This window comes from Alligator sinensis, unplaced genomic scaffold (assembly GCF_000455745.1).
Source record: "Alligator sinensis unplaced genomic scaffold, ASM45574v1 scaffold617_1, whole genome shotgun sequence".
NCBI classification, from domain to species: domain Eukaryota; kingdom Metazoa; phylum Chordata; order Crocodylia; family Alligatoridae; genus Alligator; species Alligator sinensis.
The window spans coordinates 1,220,893-1,232,896 of NW_005842291.1; the positions used below are offsets into that span (position 1 = coordinate 1,220,893).

At 42.0% G+C, this 12,004-nt stretch overlaps 1 protein-coding gene across 1 annotated transcript in view; it reads left to right on the plus strand.

Moving 5' to 3' along the window:
* The window catches only part of SLIT2 (slit guidance ligand 2), a 469,229-nt gene that overhangs the window by 388,524 nt on the left and 68,701 nt on the right, over nt 1–12,004 (plus strand). The window contains exons 18-20 of the mRNA XM_025209503.1: nt 695–838; nt 2,050–2,216; nt 3,052–3,184. Of these exons, the coding sequence (XP_025065288.1) occupies nt 695–838; nt 2,050–2,216; nt 3,052–3,184 (444 nt within the window). The remainder of the gene's footprint in view (nt 1–694; nt 839–2,049; nt 2,217–3,051; nt 3,185–12,004) is intronic.

Genomic DNA, 12,004 nt, shown 5'->3' on the forward strand with positions numbered 1-12,004 from the left:
GCTTGCTTGAGATACTAAACTTTCTGGAAGTCATTAAAACCATGCTGAGTGAGTGAAATCAAGCTGGTTTATGTTAATTGAAAGATTTGTTAAACAAGTAACAGGAGTGCTTTCTGGCATTTAGATTATAATCATGTTAACAAATTCTATCATTCCTTTATGTTAAATAACAGCTTAATATTATGAGCTTGTTTATAATTTGAATAATGAAGCAGGAAATAGAGACTGTTAAATGTCACCAGAATAAAAGAAATATGCAACAACCATGTACATTTTTAATTTGTAAAAACAGCTCTCTTATAACAATAGGAAAATATCTCAGTTTTTATCTGGTAACTTTATTTACATCAGCTTTAAGGGAATGAAAATAATCACATTAAAACTATAAAACTGTAGTGATTTTTTTCATTGTTGTAAGTGTCTTATAAAACATACTAACTTTAATTTGTTTTAGTACTCTGTAATAATACAATATGAACAATCTAATTAAATATTCCAGTTATATACTGTTGAACTGTTTAGGTTTGTTGAATAGCAAAATGTTTATTGCTTAAATAAGGTTCCTATGTCGTTTATAGATGGAATAAATTTAGTAAATGGTAAGTAACTAATAAACAGCAAAAAGTTGGTATTTCAATAAATGGATTATATTCAGCTATCATATATTAATTCATGTTAATCTTTGCTTTCTCAGGATGCTAAGGAGCAATCGTATAAGCTGTGTAGGTAACGACAGTTTCACAGGACTAAGTTCTGTCCGTTTGCTTTCCTTATATGACAACCAAATTACTACAGTCGCTCCAGGAGCCTTTGATACTCTCCATTCACTTTCTACATTGTAAGTTAAACTAAAAATATGAATGTATCTAGGATTTGAAACCATTCACATTTTTATAACGGTTGATATCAGTGATTCCTATTTACAATCTAGCAGCATATGGTTTGATCGCTTTCTGAGCAAAAACTCAACAGTCCAAACGTCTAAAAGGAAATTTAGAAAGTTTACATTCTTGCCATTTTGAATACTTTCACTTTCTTAGATGCCTAGTAGAAGTATCTTTTGATAAGTCTAGGCATTACATTTGTTTTCCACTCTTCCCTAGAAGTTTTCAAGGAATTTTGAAGCTTGATAGAGAGGAGTAATGAAGTGGGGCCCTAGTGTAGACAGGATTCCCAGGACTACACTGGCATTCTTGACACTGAGCTTCCTCCTGTCTAACAGCACAATTCACACGTGATATAGAACTTACCTTGGAGTTTAACTCTGGCATAATGCAACTGTAGTCCAAATTTCTTCTGAAGAAATTTTCATGTTAGAAATTATTTATTTTGTAAGGGTTATCTGAATTCAGATATGTTTTAATTCAGTGGTTGGGAAAGAGGGGAACGGGCACAAGAGGAGAAAAGCACCTGTTTGATACCACTTGTGTTACTGAAAAAGTAATATCTCTGTGAAGCATCACTCAGGAAAGTACTTAATCCTCTTTCAACATAAAATATGACACTTTACACCTAGTGAGTAATTTGTGCATATTAAAGATGGCATGTTTATAAATAATGGAATTGTCAATAGGTTTGTGCTGAAGTGAAGAGATGCCAAAAGTACTGAGACTTGTAGAAATAAATTCATTTTTATAACTGGCATTTAATCAACTTAGCTGTCAGGTTAGATAGGAAACTTATTCTCTAGGCAAATAAAAAAAGATGGAAATCTTGAGATGACAAATTAATGAAATAGCTGTTGTCGGGTTCAAGCTAATAATATAAAGTAATCAGCCTTCATTTCTATATTAAATTACTGTGTTATCAGTGCAGGGTAGTTTGACAGCAAGTCACATCTCTGACAGGTTTAAATTATTTCTAAATGAGATGTATCAAGATTCACTGCACAAATCCTAAATTGCAGCCTTCAGCTTTGGCTTGCATATGAAATTGATGGAGGAATTTCACTTAAGCTGAACTTTTTGAAAACAGAAATTGAATGTTTTAACTGAAAACAAAGTTGTATCATTGAAACTAAATTATGTATTGTTTGCATGTGGTTCTCAGAAACCTCTTAGCCAATCCTTTCAACTGTAACTGTCACCTGGCTTGGCTGGGAGATTGGCTGAGGAAGAAACGCATTGTAACTGGAAACCCTCGCTGTCAAAAACCCTACTTCCTAAAGGAGATTCCCATCCAGGATGTGGCAATTCAAGATTTTACTTGTGATGATGGTAAGAAATGCATACTTGAGCTGTCAGGAATGCAGCTTCCATACATGTAACTGGAACATTGCATAGATCTTAAAGGCTCATATAAGTGGCCCACTCTAATTCTATACATGTTCCTTATGATCCATTTGACTCCCGAATAAAATAATGTCTGCAGTAGAAGCTCTATCCACCCATTTTGAAATGATTAGTAAGTGTGCAGCTGTCATATGCATATGTTAACAAGCCTTTTGAAGATAACAGTATGCAACACTGTAAATAAATATTTAGAGATATAATGGAGATTGAGACAATTGGGCTGATAGATGTTGTCTAATGCAGTTGGATTCAAATATTCTCTAGCAGGCTGTAAACATTCCAATATCATATTAGAGATTTGCTCACTTGTTACTGAATTTCAGTATTTATATGCAAATGTGAAAAACTGCTTTTCTCTCATATCACGGTGTTTCTAAGACTGTTTGTATGCTTGCTGATTTTCAAATGTTTAACTTTCCCTAATAAAAAGGAAGCAGTCTTTATTTGACTTCTTACAGATCTGTAAAGCGTATTGCTTTATTACATTTTGTGTAATTGTGATTTTACTTTAAAATTTCTTTCTCTAAAGAATATGAATCATGGGTACTAAAACATCATGGCTAAACAAATGATGTAATTCAAAATGGAATGTACTTGAAATTATATTTTTAGTGATAACTTTATGATTTCCATCCATCAAGCTATGGCACAGCGGAACCTTCATGGCTGTTTAGGAATTACATGTGTTGTTTTGCTGGCGGTTCTTAAGTGTTCTGCACAGCAAAGCTTTCATTTATCTGGGTTTTTTTGTACTAACTAGGAAATGATGACAACAGTTGTTCTCCACTGTCTCGCTGCCCCGCAGAATGTACCTGCCTGGATACAGTAGTTCGCTGCAGCAACAAAGGCCTTAAGGCTTTGCCCAAAGGCATCCCAAAAGATGTAACTGAACTGTAAGTAGCACACATTCTTCCTTTTTTTTAAATGCCAAGGTCAGAGGAATACTGTCTGATTTAAGAATGAGAAGAGGAAGAAGTATGCAAAGTAAAAAAAATGACATTAAATGATCAGTGAGAGTTTAAGATTTTAGCACTTACTACATATTATGGCCTAAAAAGCAACCAAGGACTTCTTCACAGAGAAATTAAATAACAAACTTTCATGTTTATAAGTAGAAGGCCAGTGTAATTGAAATTCTAATATTCATATTTTCCTATGCTTAGGATATTAGATCTAGGATCTACATCTCTTATGTAAATCAACCATTCCTGTTTTGAGTTTGTGACCCATATATTGAATCGTTGTTCTACCCATATGTAAACTTGACATTAAAATGGATCAGAAGCTATGAATTAAAGTGAACTGGATTCATATGTTTTCATTACTCAGCCAAGAACAAATACAGAAATTAAATATCCTAAATGATAAAAACTAAATCAGTTATTGCAAGAGAACTTGATCAAAGTACGGTAGTTGTTGAACCTGTGGTAGAAGTCGGTAAGCGCATCCATGTGTTCAGTCCAGGTGATGAAAATATCATCTATGTATAGTAAAGGTTTAGCGGTGCAGTTTTTCTAAAAATTCCTCCTACAGATAGCTCATGAAGAGGTTGGCATATTGGGGGGCCATCCTTTTGCCTGTAGGGTGTTCTCATTCCTTGGAGGAAGTATTGGTTGTTAGAGGTAAAGTTATTTTGGGGTGAAGATGAAGTGGGTGATTTGTACAGTTAATGCGATTTCAAATCTGAGTGTACTCTTTGTAACCAAATTCAGGCAGACAGCTGGGCCTTCATGTGTAGGATATTAGTGCAAACATATGGCTGCAAATATGGCTCTCTCAAGGGGGTGGTTGATGTTCCAGAGCTTGTTGAGGAAATCTGTTGTGTTTTGTCACTCGAAGAGCAAGTTTCAGGTGGGTTTGTATGAACCCTGATACCTCTTCAGTAAGGGTACCACAGTTGGATGTGATTGATGCCAGGATGACTTTGTGAATCATCAGGAGCATACAAAGTGTTCCTGGGGTGGGAATGTGGGACTGGTTTGAACAGGTTGGTTTTTTTTTTCCCCTGGAGCTGGCTTGATAATATTTTTCCAGTTCAAGAGTAAATATTGGTGTGAGGTCTTCCCCAAGTTCTTTATGCTCCTCAGTATTAGAGAATTATCTTGTAGCCTTAATTATGTAGTCTTGACAGCTGAGGATGATTATAGCTCTTCCTTTGTCCACTGGTTTGATTACTATTTTGTTGTTGGATCTTAGGGACTATATGGCTTTTCTCTCTGAAGGGGAGAGGTTGTGGTAGACCTGGTTTGCGTCGAGATTTGTTCTGTTAGCTTTCTTCCTGAAACAGTCAATGTGGTAGTCCAGTGTGTGGTTCTCTCTACTGGGAAGGGTCCAGTCAGATTTTTCTTGTCGCCATTTATCCTAGCTCTTACAGCAGAAACGTGGTCAGAATTGGTTCTGTCCATATATTCTTTCAGGAAAAGTCTGCTAAAGTATTTTTCTGATTCTCCACATCTCTGTCAAGTTGTTTCTCTGGGCAGAAGTTCAGGCGTTTTCAAAGTACAGATATATCAGAATGGGCATAGGAGTGCTTTGATAGGTTAATAATGTTCGTGTTCTGGGTGGTGCTGTCTTGATTCTCTCCTGTGTTAGCATGATGACTGTGAAGTGGCTCTTGTGGTGACGGTTGATTCTACTTTTTTTCCTTACATTGGATGGGTATAATTAAGGCCTTTTGGTAAAAGGTTGGTCTTCTACATGGGAACGAAGTATGCCTCTATGTTTAGCTCTCAGTTTAGTAGCATAAATAAGTAGGTCCTGTTTAAATTGATCCCTTTTGGAGTAGCTTAGCTGAAAAAGGTAGTTTCATTTTTTCTGAAGTTCTCCTACATAGTTATGTTGCACAGCTGGAACTGAGTGCTGGCCAGAGTGTTTCAAGAGTTGAGTCCTCCCAGAGATGCTGTTAAGTTTCGTGCACATGCTTAGTGTAGCAGGGTACACCTCCAGTGTTGGCCGTGATATCCCTTGGTGTGTGAAGTACCCCTACCTTATATAGTCTTGCCTGGTCTCCCCAAGCTACAACTTAACTTCATCTGCCACACCTTATTATAAAGTTAGGGAGACAGTCCTTTGGGACTCAGGTGAGCCTCTAGGTGTCTATTCCTCCTAGTGCCACTCTCTCTTTCTTTCTGCTTTCAATAACAATAGACTTTTGATAGACCCAAGCCTGTCATTCTCTGGGCCTGCACCCTACTCACATAGCAAGCCTGTGACCCAGTGCTACCAGTTGTGGCCTGAACCTAATTGTGCATTAGAGACATTAATCATAATCTCCAGCCTCCCCCATCACCATACCTATGCCTGGTAGATGTCACTCAGTTTTCATTCATTGAGCCTTCTGGCTCAGATACTCATTTCTGCCTGATCAGGCTCCAGCCTCTGTTCAGACTTCAGGCCCCTCAGCCTTATCCCTCTTTCTCTGATTGTAGCCTTCGCCCTTAGCCTACTGGCTCTGGCTTCATCTCCTCAGCCTTCTCCATACCCCTGCCCTGTTCAGGGCTTCAGCCAGCGAGTGCCCAGGCGCCCTGCTGTGTGACCTCCAAACCACCCCATATAGCTACTACCAAGCCACCGATGGTTACTCAGTACACTCCCTGTTCTGAGGCACAGGGGAGTTGTGGGAGTGTTACCAGCTGGCCTCCTGCCTGCTGTCACTCCTGGTGTTCAGACTACTTGGGTCTGTGTGCTCCCTGAGGCTGTTGTCTGCAACCAGTCTCCTGTAGCTCAAGTGTGACACAGAAAGAACAAGTTGAATTAACGTTTGGTGGTAAAAGCTCACATAGGTTTATTATTTATTAGGACAGTATGCTAGCAGGTATGTATAGCAATCAGTCCAGCTCAGCAGAACTGCCCAGAAAATGGTAAGTGATGATTACGTGCAACTGACACCCCCTAAGTCACTACAAAAGGGTGAGTCTTACAGCCCCTGTATTTATAGCCAACATGTCCCCATCCCATCCCATCCCAACTCTTATTTCTCTCTCTGTTGAGATGTCTACTTTTACTTGTCCCTTTGCCAAGTACAGACACCTGCAGCTCATTCCTTGCCAACTGCAGCTCCCCTATGCCAAGTTTGGGCATTTAGAGCTCACTCCCTGAGATTAGGCTTTTCCAGCTCTCTCCATACTGAATCTGGGTATCTCCAGCTCTCATCCTCTGCTGAGTACAGCTCACCTTTTGTTATCTCTACTTTACTAGCAAGTTTTGCTTTACTAGCAAAAGAAATTGAATCTCTAACAAGCCAAGACAGAGGTCCAAAGGAAGACAAGCAATATGAAGAACAAATGGTGGGAAGACAAGGCTAAGGAGATGCAACATCTTGCTGACATCCACAATATGCACAGTTTCTTCAGTGCCACCAAAGCCAATTATGGTCCAAGCACTCAGAGACCAATTCCCTTGAGACCTAAGGATAGAGAAGACCTGGTCATGGAAAGGGGAGCCATCATGCCATGCTGGGGAGCCATGCTTGGAAGGAGTATTTTGAAAATCTTCTCAGTTGAGACTCTACTGTTGATGAGTGTTCTCAATTCCATCCTGCAACACCCAATCAGAGAGAAACTCAAAATCCCCCCAACCCTTGATGATGTGAGGAATGCCATCAAGCAGATGAAGAATAACAAGACATCTAGAGTGGATGGAATCCCCGCTGAAATCTTCCAACAGGGAAGAAAGGATCTCACATCACAGCTCCATGCCCTTATCTTAAGGAACTGTAATGAAGAGGAAATCCCAGATGACCTCAGGGATGCGATAATTGTGACAGTCTTCAAAAAAGAAGACAAGTCTGACTACGGAAACTACAGAGGGATCGTCTTGTTGTCCACTACAGGAAAGATCATTGTGAGGACCGTCCTGAGCCATCTCCTTCAACAACCTGAACAGTTCCTCCTGGAATCTCAGTGTGGGTTTAGGGCATCAATAGGCACAATTGACATGATCCCCACAGCTCAGCAGCTGTAGGAGAAATGCTGCAAACAACAGGAAGATCTCTACATCACCTTCTTTGTCCTCACAAAAGCTTTCAACTCTGTCAGCTGAGAACTGTTGCAGAGGATCCTTCTGAAGTATGGATGCCCACTGAAATTTGTCACCATTCTCTGTCTGCTCCGTGATGGTATGTGAGTTGTGGTTTTCAGCAGTAGATCTATCACAGATTCCTTTTGAGGTTAAAATGAGAGTTAAGCAAGGCTGTATTGAAGCAAGGAAGCAGATGTTCAGGCAATCCTCAGTGTCTTTACCACAGTATATAAGAACATAGGACTGATGCTAAATGTTTGGTCCTCCACCAACAAGCTCCAGTAATCCAGATCCACAATGAGACTGGAAAACATTGAGTATTTCCCGTACCTCAAAAGCTCTCTCTCTCAGAAGGCTGATATCAATGAAATAATCCAACATGGTTTCAAATGTGCAAATGCAGCCTTTGTATGCCTGAGGAAATGGGTGTTCGAAGATTGCAACATCAGATCCAAAACTTACCTCATGGTTTATCAAGTTTTGTGATCCCCACCTTGCTGTACAGAGCTGTGACATAGACCATGTACAGGAAACATCTAAAAGTTGTTGAAGAACCATCAACACTGCCTGTGGAAGATCATGTGAATCCAGTGGGAAGACAGATACACCAATATTAGTGTCCTTCTGCAAGCAAATACCATGAGTATTGAGGTGATAATCATCTGCCAACAGCTTCATTGGGCTTCCTTATGTCATCTGAATGTCTGACTCCAGGCTCTTGAAGCAAATTTTATTCTCCCAGCTCAGAGGAGGGTAGAGAAAGCTCTTCAGGGATGTTCTCAAGGTCAACTTAAAAAAATGCAACATCAGTGTCAACTCATGGGAGACTGTCATCCAGGACTGCCCCACATGGAGGAAGCATCTGCTGCAGGAACCTCAGTACTTTGAAACTTCACAACAATAACAGGAGATGAAAAGCAGAAGTGGCAGAAACAGCATGTCATGAGCCAAATGAAGAATCGAGCACCACCCACACCACACAGAAACACATATCCGAGCTTCAGTAGAGTCTGTTGATCCTGGATAGGCCGCATCAGCCAACTTCAGACACAGAGATAAGACAATCATGGAAGACAGTCATCCTCAACTGTGAGGGATTGCTGAAGAAGACTAGCAAGTTCTAACTTTTTACTACTCAATCCATTCAACCGGTTTCTTACTTTAAGTCATTGTTTTTGTTCACTTACATCTTTTCCCAGGTCATCCAGCAGTCAATTAAGCCTGCTACCCCCAAGGTCCTTTGCAGTGCCTTAGTGTAACTGTAGCTCAACATCACTACAGCCTAGCATAACTGAAACTCCTACACTCCCAACTAAAAACTTTAGCCCTTATGAGTCAATAAGGAGAAACCAAAATATATCCTGCTGGGTGAACTGAAATAGCTCTCAAAACTTTTCATGCATCCAGGCACACTTACCCCGCTGCTCCTGGAGCTCCCCTCCCCTTGGGCCTGAGTTTACCCACTCTGCAAGGAAGTTGCTTCTTCCCTGACACTCTGGGCCAGTGATACTACTTTCTTAGAGTCAGATTATATGCTGGCCCAGCTCCTCCCCTGCTGGTTAGCTGATTCCTAATTCACAACTCTGGCACAGGTGTTTTCCATGATCACTTTTTAGCGTGGTTTGCTTCTGGCTTCAGAAGCAGGCCCACACCTGGAATCATAGATTTCATAGACATTAGGGCTGGAAGGGACCTCAGAAGATCATTGAATCCAGGCCCCTGCCCCAGGGGCAGGAAGTCAGCTGGGGTCAAAGGATCCCAGCAAGATAAATGTCCAAATGTCTCTTAAAGGAGTCCAGAGGAGGTGCTTGCACAACCTCTGGCGGCAGTGTCTTCCCCATCAGCAGCCTCTGCAGCAGTTAAGAGTCTGGAGTCTAGTCATAATCCAGAGTTTAGTTGTAGTCTGGAGCTCCAGTTTCGTGCAGCCTCTGATTAGGTACTTTGTCTCCCATAGTAGCTGGGGCACTGCCACCACAGTTTTTCTTTCTTCCTCCACTGATCAGGATTCTTTTGTCTACAGGGTCTAGAGCTAAGTCTCTCACCCTGTTGTGTAGCAGCACTCCCCTATCCAAATCCTTGCCCTTCTGGGCCACAAAGTGGCCACTTTGTTTTCTTCTGCCTATCAGAACAGGGATTGGATCCCCTTAAGAAGATGTTACTGAGCAATACACGCATGTAAGTCTATAGGATGGGAGGTGGGGGTTGGAGATCATCTGGGCACACTCATTGGCAATATGTCGGGGGGGGGCATGAGCCCCATATTTCTGCGCTGACAGTGGGACACAGGGCTGCAGCCTGGCCAGACCGGCACCAGCCAGAAGCCACCTCTGGCCCAACAGACAGGACCCAACTTGGGAGGGCAGAGTAGGGCAGGGAGACTCAGTGCTGCCGCCGTCACCAGGAACTGCATGCCAGCTATGTCATCATGGATGCCAAACTGAGGTGCCCCCTGCCCTCTCAGGAGTGGTGGCAGCATGGGTTCGTGCACTCCCACTGTGGCAGCAGCATAGGTGACGCATAAGTGCCGACACTGGGGGTGGGACACAACTCTGCGTCGCCACCTCTGCCATCCCTGGGCAGGCAGGGGGCACCTCACCTTGGCAGTTATAGTGTGGCTGGCGCAGGGCTCCCAGTGTTGGTAGCAGCAGTGGCAGGTGTGCTCACGCTGCTCTGCTCTCCCACATCATGTCCCACCACTGGGCTGAGATGTCTCCTGCCCAATACCAGTCTGGCTAGGCTGCAGCCCCATGCCCCGCTGCCAGCACAGAAATCTGGGGGAGCACATGCCTCCTAACGCCTCCCCCCATGCATCACCAATGAGCAGTGGTACGGATAACTGCCCCGCAGTGTTGATACTTATGTATTGCATATGGGCAGGCCAGAGGTTGGTGCACAGCCCTAATGGCATGGGGCCAGTCAAGACCATCAGGCGCCAAGCTCTGGTGAGTCTGGATGAGCCCTGTACCATCAGGGAAGCCATCAGAGCACCCTTGGATGGCACAAGAGTGGTCCACACATGCCAGAGCTTAGTGCCCAGTCCCAATGGTGCAGAGCCAATCCAGGCCATCAGGGGCCAAGTTCTGGTGAATCCAAACCAACCCTACATCATTGGGGAAGGTGCCAGGGTCTGGAAAGCCCCACATGTCCACCCCTACCCCACATACTGGGAGACTGGGACCAGAGGGCTGCTGGGTTCCCCCTCTGATGCCTCTGGGTCATGCTGCTGAGTTGGGGGGAGGTGGCAGCCTGGAGGAAGAGCTGGCATGGCGGGCAAGGGCAAGGCAGGGGAGTGTGGGTGACACTACCAGGACTGGTGGGGGGCTGTGGGGAGAGCCAACAGGGCTGATTAGGGACAGGGCAGGGCAGGGGTGTGTGGGATAGCAGCTTGGGGCAGCAGTTGAGTAGTAAATAGGGGTAGGCAGAGATTTTGGGTCCAGAGTAAGGGGCACTTTCATATCAGGGCTGCTCAGTGCCACAAAGCAGTGAGGGGGGCAGCTGCAACTGGGCTCATGTCCTGGTGAGTAAAAGGGGCAGGGGCAGCTTTGATTTTCCATGATAAAAAAAAAATCAAACACCAAGATATATAGGTATTATAATTTATTTTATTATGATGATTGAGGCACTAGTAGGGTCCAAACTACTTTAAGATTGTAAATATATCAATAAACCATTGTGTTCAGCTGATACCTACACACACAAATATATATAGTGGTGTTTCATTTTAATCTTGGAAAAATACAGATTTTGGGTTCTTTTAATCAGAGAATTTTGGGTTTTTTAACAGAGAAAACAAGGATCCTTGGTTATCTGTGTTTCTACTAAGTGCCTACATTTAAATATGGCTGTTAGCAAATAAACACAATTTAACAAATAAAAATTGCTAATATTTACCTCCAAATATATTTTTCTTCAAATAAATGTTTATATTCTACCTCTTTATAAAAGTAAAAACTTATTCTTGCAGCTCTTCAACTGATGTGAATGGGGTCAAGATTTGGTTCTTACCATACATGTGTAAAGCTGTTCAAAACTATATCTTGGATTTAAAAACACATTTTTGGTTTCCTGAAAAACTTTACTTTTCAGAAAACTTCCCAACCTTAACTAGATAGATTTCTTTATTACTTCTGTTACACATTTTAATTATGCAGTTTAGTTTAGTTACATTTTAGATCTGTCCATCTATGACAGGAAGCATTTCTCAGAGATTATCTTGAAGAAAAACAAGAGGAAAATTAAGTCCAAGTTAGTACAAGTTCTCATAAGACGTCTTTTCATATTTAGATCTCCACCTACAAAACTACTTTGAATCTATCTCTGTATGCATTTGAGGGCTATAGCCTTTTCTGTGAATTAAGGCAGTGAAAGTTTGACCTACAGCTATTATTCTGGCTGCAGGAGAGAGAAAGAAATATCTACAGATGCAGAAATGGTGTATGTCCTGTTTGGGGCAGATGCAATTGTTGCTGGACACTTTCTACTCTTCAGATGTAAGTGGGTGTGCAAGCGAGTCAACTATGCCTCTGAAATTCTCTTTTCCAGACCTGCTTCAAGCATCCCTGTACCCAAGTCTGCCCCATATTAGAAAATTACATAAAAGCCAAGTCTGCCCCATATTAGAAAATTACATAAAGAGGACTACTCCCAGTTTTTCTTAACACATTTATCCCAGCTACATGAGTAGTTCTTCCCTA